Raw genomic sequence first — 12,328 nt, forward strand, 5'->3', positions numbered from 1 at the left:
CCCCATGCCGAGATACAACCTCCCTCACATAAATCTCCGCCAACTTCTCCACTGAAGAACTCTCACCGATGGCAAGAAAGTGAGCGCTCTTTGTCAATCTATCCACAATCACCCAAATTGCATCGACTCCTCTGGCAGTCCTCGGCAATTTGGTGATGAAATCCATAGTGATCTATTCCCATTTCCACTCGGGAACCTCCAATGGCTGCAACTTGCCATGCGGTCTCTGGTGTTCGGCCTTTACCCTTCGACAGGTCAAACACCTCTCGACAAACCATGCGACATCCCTCTTCATACAAGGCCACCAATACTCCTTTCTTAAGTCCAAATACATCTTTGTAGCCCCGGGATGGATCGAGAATTTCGATCTATGAGCCTCCTCCATCAATATAGTACGCGTACCGCCCACAAACGGTACCCAGATCCGGCCCTGATAAGTCATAAGCCCTCGACTATCCGATACAAACTCAGAAACCAACCCAACGACCCGCTCTCTCTTCTGCATCTCCGGACGCACAGCCTCGACCTGTGCCCCACGAATGGCGTCCAGAACTGGAGCTATCACGGTCAATCTCAAACATACATTTCGCAGTGGAGTACTCTCCGCCCTGCGACTCAACGCGTCGGCTACCACATTAGCCTTGCCCGGGTGGTACAAGATCTTGCAATCATAATCCTTGACCACATCTAACCACCTCCTTTGCCGCATATTTAGGTTAGGCTGATCCATCAAGTACTTCAAGCTCTTATGGTCTGTGTAAATCGTACAACGAACCCCATACAAGTAGTGCCGCCAAATCTTGAGGGCGAACACCACTGCCCCCAACTCCAAATCATGTGTGGGGTACCTCGTCTCGTGAGGCTTCAACTGCCTCGATGCATATGCTATCACATGTCCCTTCTGCATCAGTACCGCTCCCAGTCCTAAAATCGATGCATCACAGAATACCACAAAACCTTCCATCCCTTCCGGAAGAGCTAATACCGGAGCTTCACACAACCTCTGGCGAAGCGTCTCAAAGGAGGTCTGCTGCTCGGGACCCCATAAAAATGCAACACCCTTCCGGGTCAATCTGGTGAGTGGAACTACAATCTTGGAGAAATCCTTAATAAACCTCCGATAATACCCTGCCAACCCAAGGAAACTCCGGATCTCAGAAGGTGACCTTGGCACCTCCCACCTCATCACTGCGTCAACCTTGGCCGGATCGACCAATATCCCTTTCTGGTTAACGAGGTGTCCCAGAAACTGGACCTCCCGCAACCAGAAATCGCACTTGGAAAACTTTGCATAAAGTTTCTCCGATCTCAAAACTCCAAGAACCTCCCTCAAATGCTCCTCGTGTTGCTCTCTAGATCTCGAATATACCAGAATATCATCAATGAACACAATCACCGACCGATCCAACATCGGCCGACATACCCTGTTCATGAGGTCCATGAACACAGCCGGGGCATTGGTGAGCCCAAAAGGCATCACCACGAACTCATAATGCCCATAACGCGTCCTGAATGCTGTCTTCTGGACGTCCTCGTCCCGCACTCTCACCTGATGATAGCCCGACCTCAAATCAATCTTGGAGAACCAAGATGCTCCCTGCAACTGATCGAATAAATCGTCGATCCTCGGCAACGGGTAACGGTTCTTGACCGTCAGCTTATTCAATTCCCGGTAATCAATACACATGCGATGCGAGCCATCTTTCTTCTTCACAAACAGGATGGGTGCTCCCCACGGCGAGCTACACGGCCGAATAAACCCCTTCCCCAGCAGCTCCTAAATCTGCAAGGATAACTCTTGCATCTCTGGAGGCGCAAGGCGATACGGCACCTTAGCGATAGGCGCGGCTCCCGGAACCAAATCGATACCGAACTCCACTTGCCTCTCGGGAGGCACACCTGGTAACTCCTCGGGAAAAACGTCTGGAAACTCACGCACCACCGGAACTTCGTCCACTGAACTCGGTCTTTCGGAGATCACTCGCGTATCCATCACATACGCCACAAAACCCTTACAGCCTTGCTGTAAACACTACCTTGCCCTAGCAGCCGAACAAAAGGCTGATCCAGAACGTGTACCCTCGCCGTAAACTGAAAGAACTCCCCCACTAGGATCTCGTATAGTCACCAGTTGATGCTCGCAATCGATAACCGCGCCGAATCGGCTCAACCAGTCCATGCCCACTATAACACAGACATCACCCATCGCAATAGGAATCAGGTCGATCGGGAACTCAACTCCAAAAATCTCCAATACACATCCCCGGAGGACCTCCGTGGCACAAATCACTCTGTCAGCGGCTATGGAAACCCGCAGGGGCCGACTCAGTGCCCCACGACTAACACTGATATGCTGACTAAATGTCAAAGATACAAAAGATCGACTCGCACCCGAGTCAAATAACACTAAAGCAGGTACAGAGTTCACAAGGAAGGTACCTATGCATAGTATGATATAAGCATAATATCTCAACTCTATAAATAAATAATAGAAAGGAAACGTACCAGCCACAACGTCGGGTGCAGCGCGGACCTCTTCCACAGTCAGCTGAAAGGCTCTCCCTCGAGCCCTCGGTGCCTCGGCCTTCACGGGCCGACTCTCTGTAGCTCTGAGGGCGGCGGGAGCAGACCCCTGAGATGCTCCGCGCAGTAGCGGACACTCTGCCTTCCGGTGTCCGGTCTGGTTGCAGTGGAAGCACACTGCAAACCCCCTGGGGCAGTCCTTGGCCATATGCCCCTCCTTGCCACACTTGTAGCAAGACCCTGCTCGACAGACTCCATCGTGACCCTTGCCGCACTTCCCACAAGTGCGGCCCTTCTGGCTCCCGGGTCTGGGATCAGCGGGCTTGGCCCGCTTGGCTGCCGGCTGGGACTGTGTCGGCCGCCGATCCCTCCCTAGAGACTCCGCCTCCTCCCTGGCCTGAGTCTCAAGCTCAATCTCCCTCTTCCGAGCATTTTCCTGAAGCTCAGCAAATGTCCGATATGAGGAGTTCGCAGCGAACTCCCGAATATCCCGTCTCAGGATACTCAGGTAACGGCTCATACGTGCCTGCTCGGTGGACACGTGCTCAGGGCAGAACATCGCCCTCTCATGAAACATCCTCGTAATCGCTGCAACTGACTCGGTACCCTGCTTGAGGGTCAGAAACTCCTGTGCCAGACGTTCCCTCTCCACCTGAGGAACGTACTCATCTCGAAACATGGTAGTGAACCTCTCCCAGGTCACTGCCGAAAGCTCAGTAGGTGTGAAGTGCGCCGTCACAAACTTCCACCAGTCCTTCGCTCCCAAGCGAAGCTGGTTCAGCGCGAACCGAACCTTCAAATGCTCAGGGGACGAGCAAGTGAAGAAGCATCCTTCCATATCAGATATCCACCTCATGGCTGCCACCGGATCCTGTGTACCATCAAACTCTGGTGGTTTGGTGTTGCTGAATTCCCTAAACAATGACGCATCACCTCCCTGGGGTCTTGCCGCAGCGATCGCTGCGGTAGCCGCTGCAACAGTAGCCTCCGAAAGAGCGGCATAGTGCTCGTCAAATGTCTCAATCAATGCGGTCTTAATAGACCCGAACATCTCTGGTATCTCAGCTCTGATGACTGCAGCCACCTCCTCATGAATGATCTGTCGAATCTCCTCATCACTGGCTCCGGCATCCTCCAGCATGTGACGTGTCCTCACCATGATCAACCTCTGAAATACAACATGCGACAATTAGAATTCACTTGAACACACTTACATTCGACAATCCACCCCTCCTTGATTCTTGGTATCCCAAGATTCTTATTTGGACTGTGTACCGCACCGGTGCTTTCAGTAGTACGGGCCCAATACTACTGTCCGCAACGTTACAGTACACACCCCAAATCTTCCTCTTCGGATCCCAATCCCCAAGTACTCTATTATACTTAAATCACTTTGTAACAGATCTCACACAAAGCCCTAGCTGCTACCAAATTACTCTCAGCATCTCATAGCAGCTCACCCCTCCCTAGGCTAAAGCATCACAACACAGGCCACTCTAGTCCTATTGGCAATACCTAGCCTACTCTAGCATACATACACATCATATTAATAATAATTATTACGTAATATAAAGGTATTTTGGGAATTCACCGTTCGGGCGCTGACTGATCGTACACACGTTTCTTCCTGGAAAATCTTTTACTCTTAGAAGATTTTGGTTTTTATTTTGAAAATATCTCTTCAGTTCCTCAGTTTGAGTTCAAATACCCCCGAAGGTGTACCCGAATCCCTCAAACCAAGGCTCTGATACCAATTTGTAACACCATAGATTTCAAAACAAATTTTTTAATTTTTATAAAACATAATTCCATCAATATTCATAAAAACAACCATTTTAATTATCCAAACAAGACAATACAAAATCCCAAGATCATAATATCAAGCTCCGAACGTGTGTGTGTACGGATCAAGCCGGCGCCTTCCCGCGGTCGTCACTAGTACCTGAAACAGTAACATCAAACACTGTAAGCACAAGGCTTAGTAAGTTCCCCAAAATGCCACATACAACACTTATTAGCCACTTTAGGCTATAACTCTGTGGGTCCGTGCACCCAAACTCTGTGAACCCTCAGGTTCTAGCTCTGATAGGCATGCACCACATAAATCACATAGAAATAATGCAGTACAACACATAACATACATAGCATACAAATACTTTATCACATAACTCTGGTTACCTACTCAAGGTAAAGTATAGTGAGAAGACTCACCTCGTGTGTCTCGGTAAATTGTAAACCTGAAATTGCTAATCACTCGATCTGCCGAGCTGTAGTCCCCCTATAGCACAATACATCCCTAATTAACACTTTCCCAACTAGGGTTGACCACACTATAACCATTCAATTTAGGTCAACGCTGGTCAACGGTCAACGGTCAACTTTGACCGGACTCGGCGAGTGCGCTATAGCGACTCGGCGAGTCTGAGCGTATACACCAATTTCCCTGGAATCCTCCCTTGACACGTCGAGCATTCGCTCAACTCGACGAGTTCCACCTGGCATGAGTTGTGGGGCCACCACGACTCAACTCGCCGAGTCTCAAAACAACTCAGCGAGTCCAGTTTGACTCAGTCCACCGGTCCATTCTGACTCCCCCTTGACTCACTGAGTCCACCCTCCCCAACTCGGCAAGACCACTCACTGTGTGGTCGGGCAACATTCATGCTGCTCGCCGAGTCTGTTCTTCAGACTCGGTGAGTCCGTGCCATGCAATGACTCAATCTTGCTCATAAAGTCAGATCCAGTCCATTAATCCATAGATCCAGTCCCTCCAAGCTCATTTAGCACGTAAAGTTACAATCTTGATGCACATACAACCTCTATATGACCATATATGATGTTTTTGACTCAAATACCACAACACAAGGTCCTAGACTCCATTGTTATACATAAAGCTTGATGAGTGAGGCTCTCTGGACCTCTATGGATCCAGATCCATAACCTCAACACAAGGAGGGAACCATTGGGCATCAAATCATCCCATAAGTGACCATATTAAGCCCTAAATCGCATAATGCTTCACCAAACAGAATATGGACCGAAATCATACCTCTAGATTGATGATCTAAGCTCCAAATCCACGAAATAGCAGCCTCCTTTGCTTCCTCTTGCCTAGAATCTCCTTCTTCTTTGCTAAATGGCACACACAAGGTCAAGAAATGCTCCTCTCTCTCCACAATCACTCAAGAACACAAGGGTCTCTCTCTAAGGGTTGGGTGAGCACAGATGACGGCCATAAGGCCCTTTAAATAGGCCTCAAGCCCGGGATTTTAGGGTTTCTCTACACAGCGCAGACTCGCCGAGTCCAGGCGCGATCCATTGACCAATTCCGCGTCCCTACTCGGCGAGTCTGAGCTCCAACTCGCCGAGTCCCCCTCATAATTCAACAAAATTAACTTTACAAAATACCTGGTAAAAATCCGGATGTTACACATATAATGACTTGAGCCAATCATTTGCAGCACCCTTCAATGTAACTCGAAGCATGTGAAGTAACTGAGTTTCCCGAGACACGTTTGGAACATTGAAATAATCAGCTACATCATTAACTTCGTCCAAGTGTTTGTAAGCATCTTCGTGGTCTTTTCCGGTGAAAGGGATCTCCTTAAGTTGAGCAAGGATGTGACCCTTAAGCTCAAAAGTAGCAGTTGCGGGAATTGCGGGTTACACAAGTCTCGAGCCAGTGTCATCACGTATCCTATTCTTCCATTCTCCCATGGGAATTTCATCGATGTTAGCCATGGTAATAGCTAAATCGTCGCCGAAATCGGAGTCATGCCCGTATGTAGGTTCTTCTTCTTCTTCGGTTTCATACTCGGTGTCTTTTTTGATCGGGTCTTAGCTTGCTAAAGAGGCATTGGATGCTCCTGATTTGCTGCTATTCTTCTTCCCAAAAACAGTCTTTAAGTTAGACAAAGGCGACTTCTTAGGTGTATTCGAGCTTTCCACGTCTTTTCCTATGTTCTTTCTCAACGCAGATTCAGGGTCTTCAAAAGGGGGTACCAGCAGAGTGTTGGATCGTCTGGTCATGAAAATCCTGCAATAAAACAAGAAAAGCACATAAAAAGAACAAAAAAATGAAACTGAACTGAATGATAAGTAACTACCAAACAGTAGGGTACTCGCCGAGTAGGTGCGAGTGCACTCGGCGAGTAGCCTGTCTCAAAAAAAAATTAAAAACTAAAGAAAAACTTCTAAAAAAACTAATAAATTCTAAAACCTAACCTACTTACTGAATTACTAAAAAAATAACTTTGTGCAAGAAAAACTCACAAAAAGGATCGATAAAATTAGGAGTTAGACTTAATTTTTGAACCGTTCTCCGACAACGGTGCCAAAAACTTGATGTGTGTAAAATGCACTGGTTTTATTCCTGCTTTTAAATTATAAATTTAGCACACAAAGGCAGTGAACCTGTCTTTTAGTGTTATAGTTGGATAAGTAGAGTGTCGAACTCAGGGAACGGAAATTAAACTAATAACTAATTTTAACTAAACAAGTAATAAAGGTAAAGGGTTTTTCTCTAGTTTTACAAGACTAGAAACTTAAACACACCACCTAGCAAGTGATTAACTAAACAACTAAAAACAAGTAAAAATTCACCAAATTTGATAAAGAGTTTTTGTTTAGGTCCAACCAATTCACTCCTATGGTTATTTGTATAATAAAATGATAATTTAATTGTTATTGGTTACCAACTATAGTGATTAGATTCATGTTCACTATTACTAACCCTTAGACAATTAATCAATTCAAACAGTGGCTAATTGTTTAAACTAATTAATTCCCTAGTTCATTTATTTGGATTAAATAAGATTTGTAATTGGTTAATCAAGTTGGTGATTCAACTAACCTCTTGTTTGTTGGTTTCTCAAACAAGCTCACACATTAATTTACCCATTCTCTAATTAATCCTAGTTTCATATTCACTAATCCTAGGCATATGATAAAGTGCTCACATAAACATATAAGGTTAACAACTAAGAGATGTTCAAGCAGCTTAATTGTCTTCCAATTAATAGAAAATAGTTATGGTTAATGCATAAGGTTCTTTAACAAACTTAATTTAATAAAATCACCAATAAACAATCAATAAAAGTAATAATCAAACTATAGGAGTAACTTGGTTTTTCCTAAACAGAAACAACACAAATTTAGCTCATGATTACAGTGGAAACAAGCTCAAAAACGAATTTAACTAAGCTAGTCATGATTCAATCCTAAGATTAAGTGGAAAATATAACCTAATTCGTCTTGAGTCTTCAAAAGATCAAAGGTTAGGGTTCTTCAGGTCTCCAAAGGGTTCTTCAATCGCAGGTGTATCTCCCAAAAGCCAGAAAAGGTCTCTAATTCGGAATAAGACTCAATATTTATACTTATCACAAAACAGGGCCAACTCGGCGAGTAGGTCCCCAACTCGCCGAGTAGATGTGGAAAATCCGTGTACGGCAAGGATTCTTGACTTTTCTTCGGGAAAATTCTCAGGAACTCGCCGAGTATCTCCAGAATTCTTCTTTTTCTTCATTCTCTGGCTTCTAGTTGCTTCTCCTTATTCCTTTTTGCTTCCAAGCATGTCTTCTGAACTGAAAACACAATTTAGACATTATTAAGTACCTTTTGTCCATATTATGCACATAATTAGCTAAAAATGAATAAAAATCTATACTAAACATATGGCTAATTATGCACATATCAGTATGTCTAAGTCATCGAGTGGCGTATAGATGACCACTCCTGACTTTAAGTGTCTTGTGGTGTTAATAAATCATACTGATCTAAAAGGATTTTGTTTTCATTCGATGTACTCTATCCCCCCCCCCCCATAGTTTCCTTTATTGACTAACATTCGCTTCCAAGGAATTCTCGAAGTAGTATAGTCAACTCGTTGGTTATAGTTATCCATCTGGATAGATCTCATAACATCACTGTTATAGGATCAGTATGTGGGGATCGACGAGATAGATAACTAAGGGTAGATTGTCTTATAAGATATCTATGTTATATTTTTTTGTAACAATTGATTTTATAGGTTTGATAATTATAATTTGGTATCATGGGATTGGAAACCCTATGTATCTCACCAGGTTTTTTTCAAACCTGACACACTCAAACTATATGCATAACATGTAATAGAGTTAAAGTTGTTGGAACTTGATTAGGATGTCGAGTGGTTAAGAGACAACCTACAATAGTGTTCAGGATTGTTAGGTCTCTACGGTGTAACATATTTCGTGTATTGATTATTACATCCTTAAGGTTTTGTGTTTGAAACATCTTTTACTCGAGATATTTTAATAAAACGAGACAATTTCTGCAAAATGTTTTTTTATATTGGGATTTTCTGCAAACAAAGATATTATGATTTTTAAAGGGTTTTTTTTTTTTTTTTGGTTTTGGAAAATAGAGGATGTCACAAGTTTGCTCCTATATACTTAAATATTTTCCTTCATCGTTCATCTCACCATTAGATTTGCGCTAAAGATAAATTGCTTATCAATTTTGATCCGTTACCCTTTGTATTCGAGTAATGATTTGGAGTTGTCCAACCATACATTCAACTCCATCATAGACTCGGTCAACAAGACAATGTTATTGGCCAAAAAAACATACATGAAGGCACTTCCTTTGGTTTTGGTGAGACATCTTGCCTAAGACCAAGGCAAATATATATTGGGTGAGAGCCAAACACTGATCAAGCCTAATATATAGCTGGACAACTCAATGTCTCTAATTGGGGTCTGAACACAAGTCATAGATCGACAATATAAATCACATATAACCATGACATATCACATTTCATGGTACTATATCACATGTCTTTTGTATGTCAATGAACATTATATGTAGAACCATATTTATTTTTGAGAAATTAAATTGATTCCTACTTTTTATGCCTACAAATGTTCCTACCCAATAAAATTATGACAAGTGTCATCTTTCCATATTTTTTAAACTAAATCATTAAGATTATATTAGGAATATATCAAATACAATTAAATTGAATGGTGATTTGTTATAATTTTAGTGGGTAGGAATAATTGTAGGAATAAAAGGTAGAAGGTAATTTAATTTCTCTTTATTTTTTAAAATTCTCTATAAGACGTCTAAGAAGGTCGATCGTCTCAGTAATCAACCTTCGAGTAATAAAACTAAATAGGCTTTTTAAAACACTACACATCCTAGCCTCTAAAGTTTTTTGCTATAGCTTGATGGTATGACCATGTAGCTTAAAATCTCTCTAATTCCTATAACTTTAAGAATCATATTTGTTGTTATAAATTGGTGAACAAAAATAACCCCAAAAGAATATAACATAAATTGAAACCTTCTAAATCTACGTCTCAAATCTTACTAACCATATTAACTATAAAAAGTTTGTGACAAATTCCAATTTTCAAATATGATGGTCGTTTAGGCAATCTAGTGCGAAATAATACTTGATTTATTAATAATTTTCAAACATTGTCATGAAAAAACCTTGCATTCGATTTAATATAATATTATTTGTATAAAGACGATGGTCGTTTAGGCAACCTAATGCGAAATGGGGTCCATGTCACCACTACCAAAATATAAAAAAACAAAAATGAGGGCCCCAAAACGTAGAGCAACGAACGTGGGAGGGGTGGAACTGAAAGTTTACATATGGGATTTTAAAGAACTGGCCAAGGCGTGCTTCCATGTGATTCCTACTCCCCCTCCTCTTCCTTTAAATCCCACCACCCCCTCCCCTCTCTGTATCTTTCTTCCAATTATACGTCTGTAAATTCATAATCCATTCATTTCAATACTCCAATTGCTCTCAGACAACTTCCTAAAGGTAATAATTCTTGATAACTCGATTTTAATAATTGACTGTTGATTGTGTTTATCAGTTTAATCGTAGTTTATGTTTGATTTTTTGATTATGAACTTTGAAGGATCTAGATTGATCTTTATATATATATATATATATATATATATATATATATATATATATATATATATATATATATATATATATATATCTGATGGATTCTGTTTATTTATTTCCGGTGCGAATCTGTATGTTCGTTGTTGATTCGAATGGCTTATTCTTGTTTTCTGACATGATTTAGTTTGAATCTAATCTACAGGAAGTGATTGTGGTCAGCGGAGGTTAAATTCTGTTTGTGCTATAACTGATCCAGATTAAGAACAATTGAAAAACGGTTTTTCTGTTTATGGCGTCGTCAACGTTGATTCCGAATCCGGTAACGAACAACACAGACAGAGCACGTGATTCATCGAAAAGGAGAAAGAGAAAGAAAATCCAAAGGCAATCTAGTGTTAATGGTAGAGATCAGATTAGTCAGAACTTGAATTCCTGTAACAATCATATTACGCCATGGAAATCAGAAGTTCAACAGCAAGTTTACAGCTCGAAACTCCTTCAAGCTCTCCGTCAAGTCCGACAGACCTCCAGTATCGGTACCGGCGCTTCTCCTACTAAATCTCCATGCCGCGGACGCGCCGTCCGTGAGGCCGCTGACCGAGTCCTTGCCGTCACGGCGAAAGGCCGTACACGATGGAGCCGTGCGATCCTCACAAATAAACTCAAACTTAAATTCATGAAGAGTAACAGAAGACAGAGAGGAATGGTTGCGACGGCGACCGGCAATAGCCGGTTAAAGAAACCGAGAGTGAGTATATTGAGGTTGAAAACAAAGAACCTGCCGGCCGTTCAACGGAAAACGCGTGTTCTCGGAGGCTTAGTTCCCGGTTGCCGGAAACAATCGTTGCCGGTTGTATTAGAAGAAGCGACTGATTATATCCCAGCTCTTGAGATGCAGGTTAGAGCCATGGCTGCTCTCGTTAACCTTCTCTCCGGTGGATCCAGTTCTACACCCGTCTCCGGCGCCGATAGTTTTCGCCGGCCACCACCCAACTTATGATAGCGATACCCTCTCAGTCTTTCCATTTTCCTATTTTGTTTTTTCTTTTTTCCTTTCTCTTTTTTACTGTCACTGTTAAAATACATTCTCTTCTTTTATTTGTTATTTTCTTGTTACCCTTTTTACTTTTTTTTTAATCAGTATATACGATATTTATCATACTCATTTACACCAGTCTAAAATTTTGATAAAAAAGTAACAATTTCAAGATATTCCAATCATTTTTTTTTTTTTTTTAAATTTGATATTTAAGTTTTGTTTGATTTACTAACTGAAAACTAATTTTAAACTTATAAATTAACAGATAAAAAATAACGTTTAGTTAAAATAAGCTGACAAACTAAATATAACGTGCCAAATACAGCTTTAACCTAATAATTTAAGTATAATAATGACTTAATAAAAAGGTTTTAGTGGTCATTATGTATAATAAAAGGTCAAAATTCATTTTCATAGTTGATACAAAAAGAATTATCATTTATTTTTTGTATAATTCTTTACGGTTAAAGAGGAAATAAATCATAAATTCCAAACATATATTAATTGATGTTAATTATTAGAGAATGTATTGATTGATGTTAATTATAATTGAATTGTTAAATCATACATTGTTTTGTTTTGTTCATTGGAAGGTTGTTGGGGTTCTTTTAGTAAAAAAAAAAAAGAGAGATAGTGCAAGCATTTATTTATCTTCTGTGAATCCAAGTTCCTATAGTCAGAGATATGGGTAGTGGTATTCATGGTCCTTTTATTGCCATGTGCATCTTTTCTTTCTTTCTTTCTTCTTTTCATCTTTTCATTGTATTTTAGGATACTCGTATTTTCAACTTTTCATAGCTAATATTATCGTTATTCTTTTTTCCAAATACAATATGGTTACATGACAAATAATA

At 41.4% G+C, this 12,328-nt stretch overlaps 1 protein-coding gene across 1 annotated transcript; it reads left to right on the forward strand.

The window, feature by feature from the left end:
* Positions 1–10,202: 10,202 nt before the first annotated feature.
* LOC145001910 (transcription factor bHLH148-like) lies at positions 10,203–11,540 on the forward strand. Its single transcript, XM_078961239.1, has 2 exons — positions 10,203–10,342; positions 10,638–11,540. The coding sequence occupies exon 2, from the start codon at positions 10,725–10,727 to the stop codon at positions 11,433–11,435; it is 711 nt and encodes a 236-aa protein (XP_078817365.1). The 5' UTR covers positions 10,203–10,342; positions 10,638–10,724; the 3' UTR covers positions 11,436–11,540.
* Positions 11,541–12,328: the final 788 nt, after the last annotated feature.

The sequence above is a fragment of the Lactuca saligna genome, chromosome 6, assembly GCF_052625555.1.
Source record: "Lactuca saligna cultivar CGN05327 chromosome 6, ASM5262555v1, whole genome shotgun sequence".
In the NCBI taxonomy this organism is placed as follows: domain Eukaryota; kingdom Viridiplantae; phylum Streptophyta; class Magnoliopsida; order Asterales; family Asteraceae; genus Lactuca; species Lactuca saligna.

Coding starts and splice junctions, on each gene's coding strand:
- LOC145001910 (XM_078961239.1), top strand. CDS start 10,725: ATGGCGTCGTCAACGTTGATTCCGAATCCGGTAACGAACAACACAGAC.